Source organism: Bactrocera dorsalis, chromosome 2 (genome assembly GCF_023373825.1).
Source record: "Bactrocera dorsalis isolate Fly_Bdor chromosome 2, ASM2337382v1, whole genome shotgun sequence".
NCBI classification, from domain to species: Eukaryota; Metazoa; Arthropoda; class Insecta; order Diptera; family Tephritidae; genus Bactrocera; species Bactrocera dorsalis.
Genome location: NC_064304.1, coordinates 79,981,257 through 79,998,027, shown reverse-complemented (window position 1 = coordinate 79,998,027; position 16,771 = coordinate 79,981,257). Strand labels below are relative to the sequence as shown.

The 16,771-nt window shown below is 35.9% G+C and overlaps 1 protein-coding gene across 8 annotated transcripts in view; it reads left to right on the top strand.

Moving 5' to 3' along the window:
* LOC105226634 (protein doublesex) overlaps window positions 1-16,771 on the top strand; it is a 138,375-nt gene that overhangs the window by 120,223 nt on the left and 1,381 nt on the right. For 7 of the 8 annotated variants that reach the window (XM_049448813.1, XM_049448812.1, XM_049448808.1 and 4 more), the window contains one exon: window positions 754-1,171. The exons of the other annotated variant lie outside the window; for it this stretch is intronic. In XM_049448813.1, coding sequence (XP_049304770.1) covers window positions 754-1,082 — 329 coding nt within the window. In that variant the 3' untranslated portion in view covers window positions 1,083-1,171. The remainder of the gene's footprint in view (window positions 1-753; window positions 1,172-16,771) is intronic. 8 annotated transcript variants of the gene reach the window in all.

Here is a 16,771-nt window from a genome sequence, read left to right as displayed (position 1 = left end):
CATATCATTATATCAAAATTAGAATAATCGGGGAGCTATAAGAACCTTGTTATTATAACACATTTTTCTTTCGTACGAATATATATGTACGAAGATTTTACAGCAATTAATTTCTCAGCCTAATTTCATTTTAAATCGATAGCTACACACCAAAAATATTTACACCAGGATACAATACGTATCTCGGCTAGGGGGCAAGTCAGGCGGTTGAAAACGGGAATAGTGTTAATGGTCCTCATACTGTAACAGCCAATTTACTGCCCAACATTTGGTTTGATCGCTTCCGTTCCTCCACTTTATGACCCCAAAAGAAACTACGCTCTCAAAGGCCATTTGTCGAAAATATAGTATAAGTTATGGAAAACACTGACTCCAACCTTCATGTAGGCACTATTTCGATTGCTCAGAAGCTAAACGTTGCACTAAACAGCGTTTGGAATCATTTAAACCGCTTATGACAACATCAAGAGTTATCGCGGTAAGCCAGCGCAAGTAGTGGTCGAGCCAGTATTGATCGTAAGAAAGGTTTTGCTATGTGCTTGGTGGGATGACAGGGGTCATCAACTATTAAAACCTTAGGAATATTTTTTATTTGTGTCACTTCTAGCCCAACAATATAATAACATACATTTTTTATATTTGTTATAAATAAGAAAAATTTTCATGGAAATTACTTTAATATCAATAACTATAAAATTGCTTCAATTACTTTTCACTAACATAATTTTATATATACATATATATATCTCATAGCAAAGCGAATTGTGAATCAAACCATATCGCTACATTGGATGGATAGACAATTATACTATAATTACTACTCATCCGCAGCACTAGTAAACACTCCTCCTACATATTTTCCATATCCGATTGCCATTGGAAGCAATGGCTTACTGACTTCGCACTTCTCGCACCTAACGGCGTCTATGCGACCGCCATCGCCCGAGCAACCCACTCTAAGTCGTACGCCACCCAGTCCATCTAAGCCTTCGCGACCAGGCAGCATCCTTAGTGAAACCATGTCGCCGCCAGCAGCCGCTACAAACTTGCCGTCATCCGTCACAGCTGCTGCAGCTACGTAACAGCAACAACAGTCGCAACGCTACAGCCAGGCTACTCATGCAACCGCTGCTGTTGCGGCTGCAGCGGCAGCGGCTGCTATGCTTTTAGTGTAAGTATCCTAAGTTCTTTTATATACTAATATGTTTAAAGATCTATATATGTATGTATGTATATTGTTAAGAAATATGTAACTTATGTATATAAAAATAGTGTTTTTTGAGTGTGCTGACCAAAAGTTCCCTTGAATAAATTGATTGTACCGCCGTTGAACCCAAAGATTGCGCACGTTAACATCCTTTTATTTAGGCACAAAATTATTTAATCATGTCTCTATAGCGTTCTTCATTGGCAGTAGCATTACGGCAGGCTTCATTTTTGGAGAATAAGGATGAATGATTCCGTCTGCCCATATATCACACCAAATATTAACTTTTTAAGGATGTAACGGCCTCTCAATAATATCTTGAGGATTATCTTCACTCCATATGCGATACGATTGATGGTCTCTTGCACGAGTTGGATTTTGTAAGCCGCCAACCAAGATCCTTCTACAAAATCTTCCCTAAAGTGGATGAACATTGCTCCAAATATTGCGTGGTGGATTGATTCATTAGGGTCTTCTTCGATACTCTGCCCACAACAGCAATAAGGTTTTCGGTACGCACTGTACGGTGTCTCTTGCCGAATATTGGTCTCTAGCGCGTCGAGTGAACCATTATTTTCGTAATAAAATTCCATACAAGGACATCGACAGCTCTCAAAAAAACTTCAAAGAAAGTATTGCTTCAATGACTGCATCCGTTTGCCACTCTGCCTTCACATTTTCTGTGTTTACATACCTGTGTGTACATACCATACATACATATGTATGTCCATATGTATGATTTATATTATACGCCCCTCAATGGGTGCATTCGCAAAAGAATTGTGAAAATGGACCAAGGCGTAGAAAAATTAATCCTGTGATCTGTAATTTAGGGAAACAAAACATGTCAGAAGATTATTTTGTGATCAAAATCATCGAGGAAGTCGTTAAATTGTCCTACATTATATTATATTCATGCGAGCCAGACCTCGTATTTAGAGAGCAGATACGGAAATAAAGGAAACCCTATTAAATTCTTTTTCTTTGAAACAACCATAGTCGTTCTGTTTTACACTGTCTTATTTGAAAATCTTACAGTCGCAATGTTTTGTACAGCGCATAATAGGTTTAGTCAACATTTAGGCGACCTATGTTACATCGACTATTTCCGTTATTCTAGTCGAATGTAAAATATCTTAAGCATGCTATTTTATGCCCAAAATGGTATAAATTGGTTGATGCGTTACGATAAAGCCTAAATATTTTCTTGAAAAAATCGATTCGGTACCAAAATTTACAGATATTGGTCCAATGTGGAATATACAAGATTAACTCAGATTGAAAAGAAAATATTTTGGAAATAAGGTAAAGCAAGATATCTTATCGAAATCAGGTGAAAGCAACAATTAAAACAAGAAAAAACGTTAACCATAACACTCGTCACAAAAGCAAACGATTCCAGACGATAACATGATCCTTATCGTTCAGTTTGTATGGCAACTATATGCTATAGTGATCCCATATCAGCGGCTCCGACAAAACATCAGCTTCTTGGGCAGAAGAGGACATGTGCAAAATTTCATATCGATATCTCAGAAACTGAACGACTAATTCGCGAAGGACATACGGACATGACTAAATCAATCGATCGTTTAAATAAGTATACAAAAGTATATATTATACAGTCTCTGACAGTTCTCCCTGGGTGTTACAAACTTTGTGGCAAACTTAATTAACATATGTATGTATATGTATGTATATGCATTGTTCAGGGTATAAAAATGTGGTATTCTAGTAGAAAGGCAAATCGAAATATATGACAAAGTTAAATATGTATAATTGAAATATATGTATGTATGTATGTATGTACATATGTATATGTGTATACTTGAAATAAAAAAATTACTAATGCTACATACATATGTTAATTATTATATAATATGTGTACAGTATATTTTTAATACTTTTTACTCCGAAGTATGCCGGTCCACTCTTGAAGTAATCTAATCAGAAATCTGTATCACAAGAAAATCTCCTCACTGTTTACATATGTATGTACATACATCCAACTATACATATACATACATATTTTCTTATTGGAAAATGTTTATATGTAAAAAACATCTACGAGTTTAGTACGAACCGACTAGGAGTCGTACTTCCTTCATAAGTAAAAGCCTTTTGTTTTCCCAACGTGGACTTTTTGTGTGTTTTGTTCTTCACGCCCTTTTTGATAGCGATGCGTGCCACTTTTGTAATCGGAACCGTTCTATTTGAAGTGGCTACTCTTGCTGACGAGCTCGGCGTCTCATTTCGTATTCCTTGCAGGAGCGCAGCTTTTAATCAAATCAATTTTGTGCATAGTTTTATGGTTACAATTTAAGTTTTGTGCTAAATTTTCAGTTTCCGTCTGCCTTGTCATTGTTGTGCGAGATGCTGTTTCTAACACCAATGCTTGATTGACACACTTACACGTAAATATGTATATACCAAATTTATATGTACTCGGAATGTACACACATATGTATGTATGGATAACCATCACAATTACATTGCCGGCAAGGAGCGTTTTAGTATGAGGAAATGGATACCTTCCCATAAGATGCTATTGTGACTTTTACTCATGAAATAATTGTATATACTTACATTCATACATATGTATCTCCCGAATTTTCGAGCGCAACGTAATTTAAGTTGAAGTTTTCTATCAATGGGAATAGACCATTTGTATTATTTCACAAAGTATAAGAGCTAATTTAACTGTTGCATTCCGCAAGATCCGTATATGGAATTTATCTAACAAAATTTTTCTGAATCTTTGTTTCCTGGTTGACTTTAAACTTAATATTTTTATACCAATTGGTTACACACATATCGCCCATTTATACGACTGGCGCTGTTTCAGAATTTACGGAATTTTTATTTTATGATTGAGGTATTACATTATTCAACACAAATGCATTTTGGTTGAAGTTATGAAATTCAAGTTAACTAAGTTTACAACAAAGTTTGTAAAACACAGAAGGAAGCTTGACCTCGGAGACCCTATAAACTGTATACATATGTATATAAATGTCTGTCCGTTTGACTGTATATACACAATTTCTCAATTTTTATACTCTTGGAACATGTTTCTACAGAGTATAATAGTTTTGTTCACCTAACACTTGTACGCATCACCTAAAACATAGCGAGATAGGTATATATAAATGATCAGTATGACGAGACGAGTTGAAATCATGGTGACTGTCTGTCTGTCCTTCCGCCCGTCCGTGCGTCCGTGCAAGCTCTAACTTAAGTAAAACTAAATATATCTTGATGAAACTTGGTACACATAAATATATTTTGGAAAAGTGCCATAACTAAATACCAAAAATAAAACATACAAGTAGAACTCTGATGAGATCGCAGTGAGCAGAGGCACCTGTGGGATAAACATTTTGAAAAAGAGGCATGGCCCCGTCCTTTAATAGGTTTAATGCATGTACATTTATCTTAGCCTGCGAAAGCTATAATAGCAAAATTCACTCAGGATAAATCCTTTAAGCACTCCTACCGACAATGTAAAAATGGTTGAAATCGGTAGTAACGCCGTTTGCTCCCCATATAACGGTACGGTTAAAAACTATTAAAAGTATAACAAATCAATAACTAAATACGACAGAGGCATGAAATTTTATACCGATATAAGAAGTATTTATATAAGCCGGGGTTAAAATTGGACGCCCGAGCTTAGGTAATTACATATCTCGAGATCCGACCGACCAAACATTCTTCTCACATTCTTACGTCACAGTGCAAAAATTAGCAATCGGCCTACAAACACGGCTACTTCCGATATAACACAATTTTAAATTTATCTAAAAAAACAATTAATATAACGGGATACAACTTTGCACTAATATTCCTTTAAAAAATGCAGTCCTATGACCAAAAATTGTAAAAATCCAACTAAAATGGTTCAAGCTCCCAAATACCGGAAATGTGGGCTCCAGTATCTAGTTGACCGATAATATACATTGTAATTATAATTTATAGAAAATCCTCTCCTCTAAGTAGTATTTCTGCGTATTAAAAATGGGTAGAGTCGGGTAAATACTTCCCTCAGCCCTATATATCTAATAACGGGTGTTCCAAGTATAGGTGCTTTTTTCAATAGCCGATTTTTGACAGATCACGCGTCAGTCGTGTAGAGCTGTCATATTATTTTTGCTCAGTATTATTTGGCATTTGATTACGGAAAGATTTATGATTGATGAACGTTTACAAATCGTTCAACTTTATTACGAAAACTCACATTCTGTAAAGAATATGTTTCGCGCGCTTCGCTCAACTTACGGTCGACATAATCCACCTATTGAGAGTAGTATTTGCCATCACCCATCTTGATACTCAGCATTCATTATTAAATAATATTCGACCGGAATAGACTACTTACGTCCAGCATGCAGTCAAAAAAATATAACAGCCTTAGCTGAGAGTGTACACGAAGTCCGTGAAGAGTCGATTTGATGCCGTTCGCAGCAACTCGGGCTGACGTGTGGAACAACTTGGCGAATTTTACGCCGCGATCTTAAATTGAAAGCGCACAAAATACAGCTTGTCCAAAAACTGAAGCCGCTCGATCTTCCCAAGCGATATCGCTATGCTCAATGGCTTTTAAAAAATTCCAAGAACATTCGACGTTTGCGAGCCAAGTTTTGTTCAACGATGAGGCCCATTTCTGACTCAATGGGTATATAAGCAAGCAAAATTGCCGCATTTGGGACGAAGAGCAACCTGAAGAGATTGATGAGCTGCCATTTCATCCAGAACAAATAACGGTTTGGTGTCGTTTGTGAGCAGGTAGAATCATCGGTTCATGTTTCTTCAAAAGATGCCAGTGAGAACGTAACCGTCAACGGTGACCGTTATCGCGCCATGATAACCGATTATTTGATTACTGAAATTGAAGCCCGTCATCTTTGCGACATTTAGTTTTAACAAGACGGCGGCACTTCCCAAACATTGCCTTAATCAACGGTAACTTCGGTGAGCTGATAAAATTTAAAGAGATAACCTTTAAAAAGTAAATGACAAATAATACTATTTCGAATAATAATATATTTACATTCCGCATTAAATTTGAAGTTTTGGGTTTTTTCTTGAAAAAAAGTAGGAGTAGTTTATAAGGATTTTCGAACTTCCGGTTTACTTTACTCCATTGTATGCGATGTACACACACTTGCCTTAAGAAGCTGCTGATTTATCAAAACCGCAGATATCGGACCAATATAACATACAGCTGCCATACAAACTGATCCATTGGAATAAAACTTATATGGAGAGCTTTTTCATTTGACGAGATACATATGTATATTCACTAAATTTCACACAGAATATATGCGAAGATAATGCTACACTATCCGAACAAACTTTTCAGATCAGAACATTCTATAACTATCATACAAACTGAACGATCAAAATCAAGTTTTTGAAGAAACAACTAGAAAAAGAAAAAAACTAGAAGACTTTTACGTTTGACAAAATATCTTCACGAATTATTGTCCAATCTTCGAATAACTTGTTCTGATACGACCGCATATACTCGCACATAGTTGCCATACAAACTGTCATATCAAAGTCAAGTTCTTTTTCATTTGTGAAAGGTATTTTGCTGGCAGTGCAACCGAAGTTAATGTTTTTTCATACAAAATACAAGGTTACAACAAATTGAAAAACTTGTTGATGACGAGACAGGGCTGAATTTAGAAACTATAAAACTAATATTAAGGGTTTGTAGAAAATATTGCGAACGTAAGAAATCGCTTCAATTCCTGCTTTCCTATTTCGTCAGTCCAACGATAGTATTATTTCCATTGCATTTTAAATTACTACCGTCAGCGAGGACACGGTTAATTGCTTATAATTTCCACACAGTAGAAAAAATTCCCTTCATCTCGTTTAGAAAAAACAAAATGTTTTCTCATTTAAACGAAAATATAGTAAATGGAGAATCTGCAAGAAACATTATTAAATGGCTTTTAAATAATGTTTATTTCAGAATTGTTAATAAAACTTTGGTTTATTTGGTGTTAGGAAGTTCCAATAGATTTTAGTGATAACCAAGGTTTTTTCGCATGCGCAGCAGAACAATTTTGGTTCCAACATTTCTGTCGTCGCACTATAAATCAAACGAATGCCCATTTTAATATTATATTTACTTACCATTCAGTGAACAATAATGGAACTGAATTGTTTAATTTTCCATTTAAAAATTTTAATTACTTATCTGCCAAAACTTCAGTTTTTTAAGTTAGCAACGTGAATGAAATTTCAACTGAAATAAGTTGATATAGTATGATATAGTCCTCCAAAAAGTATAGTGCACAAAATATGGAAAGAAAGAAATCGGTCTTTGGAAATTATTGCATATGAACAATTTTGACATTATTGTTATCAATATACTGTTATTCGTTTTTGCACCTGGTATATTGCTACTGTGTGCTTACTTGTTTTTTTTTACGATCATTTAGACACATTTATAACACATAGCAAAGTACAGCAATCCGACAAGGCATGACGTGGCATGTTTTGAGCAAATTAACCGATTTAGAAAGTGAGTTTGCCTTAAATAAATAATAAAAAAGTTATTTAATTGACGTACTTTTTTTCGTAACTAATTTATTCTTGAGAATGCCACTCGCAACTCATCTATGCCTTACAGAGCGGACGTGTTTAAAATATGCGGAATTATAATGAGATACTTACATCGCTGTGTAATTGCGTGGTAACTGTTGCACCTAAGTAATTATAAAACTCCGGAATACCTGGTATAATAAAAATGGGTCTCGAAAGTTAGTAAACCCTCAAGCGAAAAATAAGATGTTACCACACACGTATTCATCCTTTGTAAATATTAGGAAGCAACTAATGTCATACTTATTCAGTATGTTAAACTGAGTTTATTCCTGAATGACGAGTGAGAAAACGGTATATTTATGGCAATGACGTATTATTAATGTCCACTGAATGAGCTCCTTGGATTCTATACGGCTGACGGCTGACGGCTGACTATTCCAGTGTTGAATGGAAGATGGTATCTAAATTGATTTTAGCAAACATTTCTGATAGGAATCATTCATCTTTTAACAAAAACATTTAGCGATACACACTGCAGTTAAAAAACGAAAATATATTATTTTCAAAATAAAAAAATATTCGTTGAATTTACATAACTCGAACTCTTGAATTGGCAAGAGAAACATTTTTCACGCAATCACACTTTGTAAACAGAAGCGCAGAAGTCGCCACGCGTATTTATCCCTTCAAATATTACTACATATTACAGATTATATTGAGGTGGACAATGAAATTTGCTCAGCCGGATTTATACAGATGGTATTGTAGAACCGAATATTTCAGACCCAACGAATAGGACTTCGAGCGGAATGGAATGGAGCTGGAATGTTTTCATCCAGTGGGAGGACATGACCTAGCCAGCTTAGCCGCTGTCTTTTAATTCACTGAACTATGTCTCGACAACTTGTAACGTCGACTCCTCAGATGTTGTCATCGTCCGTGCCTCTGCACCGTACAGAGGGCAGGAATAATGAATGACTTTACTTCTAAATTGTCTATATAGTCCGAAGTAGTAATGAATGACTTTACTTCTAAATTGTCTATATAGTCCGAAGTAGCACTTGTTGCCAACAGTTATTCTGCGTTGGATTTCGAGGCTGACATTATTGTTGATCTTGATGCTGGTTCAAAGATAGACGAAATGATGTACGACTTCGAAATTATGACTGTCAACAGTGATGTGGGTGTCTAGTCGCGAGTGCGACGACTGTTTGTTTGGTGATAGGAAATATTTCCTCTTACCTTCGTTCACCACCAGACCCATTTGCTTTGCTTCTTTGTCCAACCTGGAAATATCAGAACTAACGGCGCGGTTGTTGAGGGCAATGATATCAATGTCATCGGCGTACGCCAGCAGTTGTACAGTGTAGTACTTTCCCTGTTTAGTTCTGCAGCTCGAATTATTTTCTCCATGAGCAAATTGAAGAAGTCGCATGAAAAGGGAGCCTTATCTACAACCTCGTTTGGTATCGAACGGCTCGAAAAGGTCCTTCTCAATCCTGACGGAGCCTTTGGTATTGCTCTACATCAGTTTACACAGCCGTATTAGTTTGGGATGGATACCAAATTCAGACATCGCGGCATAAAGCCAGCTTTTTTTCTCCTGGCGTTTGACTTTCACTGCCATTCAGTAAGCTGGAAAAGTGTTTCCTCCATAATTATAATATGATCTGGGTATCGGTCACTAGATCACCTCTGAGGGTTCTACAAGAGTATGCTCCGGTTTTGAGACCTTCTGTTAGTCACCGAGTCTTTTCGTAGAACTTTCGAGCATTACACTTTTCGTCCAGCTTGTCAAGCTCTTCGTACATTCGCATTTCGGCCTCTCTCTTTTTTTGCCTGCAAATGCGTCGCGATTCCCTCTTCAACTCTCGATACTATACTATCGCGGTTGTTGGCTATGGCGATCGTCAAGCTTTTGTTGAGTGCTCGTGCTAATGTATATTCTAAGAGGGGTGTATTCATATACTCTCTATCAGGAAAGTATCGGGAATTTATAAATAAAACGAAAAATTTTCAGTCATTACCCAAATTTATTTTATCGCCTTCAACGTAACATCTATATGAAGCGATGCAAATGTGCCAACGCTTCTTTTAATAGTCAAAACATTTTTTTTGATGTCTTCAATTGAGTCGAAACGTGTTCCCCGAAGTGGATATTTCAGTGTGGAGAAAGGTAAAAGTCACAGGGACCCATATCAGGTGAATACGGTGCTTGCTCAATCATATTTTTTGAGTGTTTGATTTAAAGTCTAAAATTCGACAAACACTACTGAGGTCGACTGACATAAACAGCTGCTGTAAACACACTGGTTGACTACTGTCACTAATTTTTGACATCATAATTAAGGACAGTTGTACCAACCTAGGAAAAAAAATTTACCTGTCTTCCATATAAGCGGGAGATGAGAGGGGGAAATGAAGAACGGTTCTTGAACGGTTATCATAAAGTAAAACGACCTCCATTGTGTTCTTCAGGTTTCAAAAACTTTTCTGCGAGCTCAAACAGACAACTACTTGATATTGCTTAAAACAAACCGCTAGAAGAGGAGTTTCAAATTTTAAATAACCAAGATGATTAAAAGTAAATAGTAGACCAATATTTTTGTGACTATTGAAATCCCTTAATCTCAACTCAATTTAAAATAAACTGTCAGTGGTAAAAACTATAAAATTTCATATACTTACATATATACAAAGCTGCAATGCATCTACTATCGTCCATTGCTGATAAAATAAATTCTCAAAATGGCAGATACTAATTCTTTCTGCTGAAGCATTTAGGAAATAAGCAAGTGCCTTCGGTTCCACAACGAATGTGCCAGCTGAAGCTATAAAAATAATTTTTATGTGACCGTAATTCCAGGTCGTTTATTTAAAAAGCTGTGATACAAGCTGACCACCTCACATTGAGGATGGGTGTTAGGTAGCCGAAGCTTTTTGATTTGCTATTTTTTTGGCTTAACATATAACATATATAGTATGTACATATGTATGTACATGCACTGAATTTTATAGTCCAAACTTCTCAAATATATAGTTGAATCACTTGTCAGGTGAAAGATTTCTTAATTTTATGTAAAACGTATTAGTGGCTAGGGTAAGTCTTCTGCTATATTAACTATTAGGTCTACAACTTTGCTTCCGGCGTTTTGTTTTTGTAAATTTAAGGCTTTATAGTATAAAAACGGTCCAAAAGTGTTTTCCCTTATTCCCTCAAAAAGCAATGCTTAATTAACACACGAAATGCTTTATGATCCATTCTTTTGTAAACTAACACAAGTTGCTTTACAAAAATTCTGTATTTTTTTAATACCTAATAGAAATCATATACATAGATGGTAGTAGTAGAGTAATAGTATTATCTATGTATGTGTCAGCCTCAGTAAAGCGTGGACGGGTCCTTGGCCGCACTTTTCTTGGAATTAAAAAGGAAAAGCAAAATTTCCCGCAAATGTCGAGAATTCAGCTCAGAAAGTGACATTTTCAGTTGAGAATAAGTTTGGGATGCAAAGAGATCTCTACAAATAGTTTGTTGGGTTAATGTTGACACAAATGTCCAAGATCGATATAAAACGATTTAATCGACCAGTGCTTGACCCTAGAGACATCTATTGAAAAACGGCGGAAGCAAAGTTGTAGTTGTAGTTGATTAAAGATTGATCACAAATAACCAGAGACCTAATTTGTTTGCAAAAATAAATGTTTTTCCCAATTGAAACAAGGTTTGGATTAGGTTAATAGTATGTAATCTACCCGAATCCAAACCAGCTCAAAGCAATTTGAGTTTATTACACCCTTAACAGGGTATATTAAGTTTACCACGAAGTTTGTAGCACCTGAAAGAAAACGTCGGACACCCTGTAGAATATTTATTAGTGGTGGAAGAGTATAAGTTTTAAAAGGCACTAAATTCTTTTTCTACAAAAGATGTGACGATCAAAGTAACTTTGAAACGTCCAATAATAAATTGTATAACTTTAATATATGTTAAAAAAAAAACATATTTGAACATGTTTTCGGACTATTTGGCGCAACAGAATGACAACCTTAATGCACATTTGTATAATCGCAAAATAGGAATGTATGTATAGTATGTATAGTATTATGCTAGTCTGGAATTATAAGCGTACAATAATTTCTAATTCCTTTGAATATTTTGTAATAAACTACATACATATCTACATATACAAGCAAACTTCTTTAAGCAGCATAACATACCGCACGCAGGCACACACGCTCACCCGATGTTTCAATCTAATACTACTTCGGAAATCACTTCGAGATCATAAAAACGCACTCAAAACAATTCAGTATTTGGCGGGAGTTTTGACATTTATGCATAATATTTCACTGTAGTTTTTGTGGCTAGCGCTCGGCGAAGATTCATACCTTTACGAAGAAAATAACTCAAATTTCGGGTGGTTGCAGGATGGGATAGAGGATTGTCAGACACCGAACAAAAGCGAAAGCTATAAAATTAGAGCCTTTTTCGAATCTGCGCCTGTGTGAACATGCGCGGTGTGGCCAAGTGTAGCAGCGATTGCGATTTCGCCAGAGCGCAGAAGTGGTGTATGCGCTTTGATTATGCATTTGCCGAAATAGACCATTAAAACTGAAGTGGAAATAAAGTAAAAATACAATAAATACAAAAAACACATTTTATGGGGAATAAAAAAGTATTGTTGGTAGGTGAAGAAAAAACCAGACGCATCCAAGGAAACAATTCTACAAAACTGAACAAACCATCAAGAAAGAGCTTTGTCTGAAAAAAACTATGAGCGTAATCTGCTGGGGTAATTAATTTTGTATTAAAGGATTTTGCGAAATCGACAAAGTCAACTTCATAATATTGTTATTGTAGTTTTGTATAAGGCGCACGGCGTATACGGCTAACCACAGCATTCAAAAGTTGTTCTGAAGCCATTAAAGTTGTATGACAGATTAAAGAGTCGTTATAACCGACGGTATTGGTCATGAAATTGGCGGTGTTTCGCTTTAATGAATGCTCCATGACAAATAAAATACTTAATAGTATTATTATCATATATTAATAGTGACCATTTAATAGTTTTCGATTATTGGACTAGCAAAGTGGATCTTGATAATTTTGGGGTTATTGCAAAAGTATGCCTTGAATATGCAAAAATTAAACAAAGAATTCATAATAAATTTCATAACCAAAACAATATCAAGCCATTCGTCGTTAGTTGTTTGCCGAGTTTTGTTATACGAGTATTTCTAACGGCTCTTTTCGCCGACGGGATGGTTATTTTTTATTGGCACCCCAATTTTTACTGATTTTCAGGAGAAGAGCAGCGGCATATCCAGGAACAATTTCAACGGGGAGTTTTCTGTTAAAATTTTTAAAAATTTAAAAAAAGGGATGAGAATGATAACAATATGTATTTTTTAACCCCTTAAACCCCCCTTACGTACGCACCTGTTGAAGAGTAATAATTTGTTTCGCAAATTCTTTGATTTCGGAGTTAGCTTTCAAGTCAAGTGTTTTAAGGTGCTGTATCTTCTAATACAAAAAAGGTTCTCAAACGTTATTTTCCGTAAATGTTACCGGTCCTTTTGTTGTCCAGGATTGTGTTTTCGGGCAATCTGCGAAAATCTGTTGTCACATCTTACATTTAGACGCATATTATTTCAAATTAACTTTCTTGCATTCATCATTTACCTTACTTTTTCCAATTACAACGCTACATTTTTATAGCCTTATATATTAAATTTTCCACTATGTTTGTATCATCCAGAAGGAAACGTCGGAGATCGGTAGGACGCTCTGCCTAGTGCCTCAGTTTTTAAGATATCGATCTGAAACTATGCACACGTCCTTTTCTTCCCAAAAAGTTGCTCGTTTTTCGGAACCACCGATATCAGACCACTATAGCATATAGCTGGCACACAAACTGAAAGATTGTAAACAACTGCTTGTATGGAAAACTTTTGAATCTGACGAGATCTCTTTACTAAATGTAGCACAGATTATTGTTTAAAGCAAAGGTGTAATTGTTCAACTCGGGTTGCAATAACATACTATGCTTGCAATACAAACTGACCGATCAAAATCAAGTTCTTGTAAGAAATCTTTTGTATTTTAGTATTGCTAGTAAAGCAGTAGACAGACGTATTTCCTAAAAAAATTCTGTTTCGTAATGGCTTGTTGCTACTGTGTAATATTCATATACATAAGTATGTACTTAGATACATATGTTTAGGCACGTTGCCATGTATCATCTTATATTAATATTAAAGAATTGTAGAACATATTCATACTAACATATAGAACATCAACTTATGGCATACTTTGTTGCATTCGCTCATTAAAAAGTAATTTCGAAATGAAAATATTGCCGTGCTTCCGCTCATTTATGGAAGCCCAGGCAATATGGACTTTAGTGTATACATACTTATGTATCTTATAAACTTGCTCTCATTTCCAACTTACAAACATACTCAACTGTTTACCAGTTTTTTCATCCTGCACCAAGGTATTTAACAAGATTCCATATGGGTGACAATTACACATACCTACATAGGCATGTACAATGTACATACATATGTATGTATGTAGCTACTCGTATGAGAATTTACGCTGCTAAGCATGGTGATGCTGCCTGGCGTCATAAAACTTTTGTGGACACGCATTATTAAAATAAACAATTCCTCATCTACTTAACAAATCTAACTGAGATTCACCAACAAAGGGCGCTGGCTCTGGCAAAGCGGCTTCGCCACAACTCATTTCAAACATAAAACTTTTATTTCGGATTTTTCCTATTGTAGTCTTATTCTTTTATAAACAATTTGGATATGGCTTGAAGATTTACGACCACTTATAGTATAACTTTATTAGGAAACTCACAAATTTTTGCCTCGAATATTTAATAAAAACACCCATGAGAAACTCCGAGCTTTTCAACTACAAATAAATTCTCTAAAGTGTATTTTTTTCAATTTAAAGAACAAATAAACTCTACTGCAGCTAAATAAAGCGAGAATGTGGAATGTCAATTTGAAAGTGGATAGTTCCAGAATTTTTAAATATTGCCACTCAGTACATATACAGTGAAACCTCTACTTGCGGACACCTCCAATAAGCGGACCCCTCTCTTAACCGGACAAAAATTCAGGAACCAAGTTTTACTTTGCGTTTTCAGAACAAATTCCACTCTAACAACCGGACCCTCTCGTGATCGGACGCGGACACTTTTTTACTACTTTTTATTTTCATTACCTCTCGAAAGCGGACGCGGACCTCTCGACAAGGGACAAGAAACTTGGATTACTGAACGAAAGTGTAAAGAAAACAGTAAAAACCTCTGATGAGCGGATGCGAAACTCTTATTTGAGGACAACGAAGACCAATAATTGAAGTAAATGTAGAGTAACTAACCGAACAGCCGAAATCTATATACGAGTAATATGAGTACATACTCGTACACACACCATATGTTAAACTGTGAGGGATCTATATGTAGCAATTTGTAGCTATTAACATGAAAAAATAAAAATTATGATTCATTTGATTTGTCTTTGCAAAACGTTTAAGTCGTGTTAACCGGGAAAATATGCCACAAAACCTTTGACATTTTGGAGGCCATTTATTTTATTAAGACTGCATGGGACAACGTAACGATGGAAACAATTAAAAACTGTTTTTCTAAAGCTGGTTTCCAGAAAAGTTTGAACGAAATTTCTGACTTCGATGCAGAAGACGATATTCCCATATCTACGTTATCGGCTTTGATAAGGCTTTTAAATGAAAATGGGCAAGGGCAGCATTCCGATGACTTTTTGTTAATCGACGAAATTGTTACTACAGAAGATGATAATATTGACATTGTTATTGACGAAACGGTTACTGACGAATTATCTTACAGAGAAACTGAAGACCTCAATGAAGTATGCGCTCAGGATGCGAGTCAAATTAAATCATACACTGAAGCACTAAAACAACTTCGTCGCATTAAAAAATTCGTCAGTGACGACGTTACTGGATTTCAGTACACCAAAAACTTGGAAAGTCATCTTGAAAACTGTTTTATAAAACAGAAACAAGGAAAGTTGCGACAGACTTCGGTAAAGGAATTTTTAAAAGTCCAAACATAAATATGTTCAATATATTATAACTATGAAACATCTCGCAATAAAAATGAAATATATAAATTAAATTACCAAGAAATCTAATTTATTTAAAAAGTAGTATGTGTATAAATTTTAGTAAAATTTTTATTCGCCCACTCCTACAAGCGGACCCCCCCCCCCATAAGCGGACAAAAATTGTGGAACCGTCAGTGTCCGCTTGTGGGAGGTTTCACTGTAGTACACCTCTTCAATAATGTACCGAAATGATCGACCTTCTTCTCAAGTTGATATATTTTCATATGTACATATACATCGAAATTAAGTGTTTTATTGCTTACGATTCACTACAACATATTGCACACATACATACATACATATGTATACATATGTCGGGCCATGTCGGAAGCGGAAATTGTAAAGCTGATGAGCTAGCAAGGAAGGCCACCTTAGGACCCCTATCGGTAGAATGGGAGCTGGTCAGTGCTCCGTATCCATTTGTGTTTTACTACTAGATAACTGGGATTCACGGAATCTTGGCTAGTGGTACTTGCGCTGTCGCAAAAGCCTTTTGGTCCAGGAATGATCGCAGGAGATCTAGTGATCTCTTTGCCTTCAATAAGGCTAGCCTCTCCCTAGTTGTGGGGCTTTTAACAGGCCCTTTCCATATTGGCGTCCATGCTGTAAAGTTGGGAATCTTACCAGATGCCGTCTGCTGAAGCTGTATGAAAGAAGATTAGGTGGAAACAACTCAACACTTCCTTCTTGACTATCCCACGATTGGGAGGTCAAGACTTACGTACTTGGAAGCGCATACCTTCAGACATCCCACCGAACTGTCCGAATACCTACATATATTGCCTTTTCTGTGGCTTTACAAATGTGTACATACACCAGTCCACGTGCGAT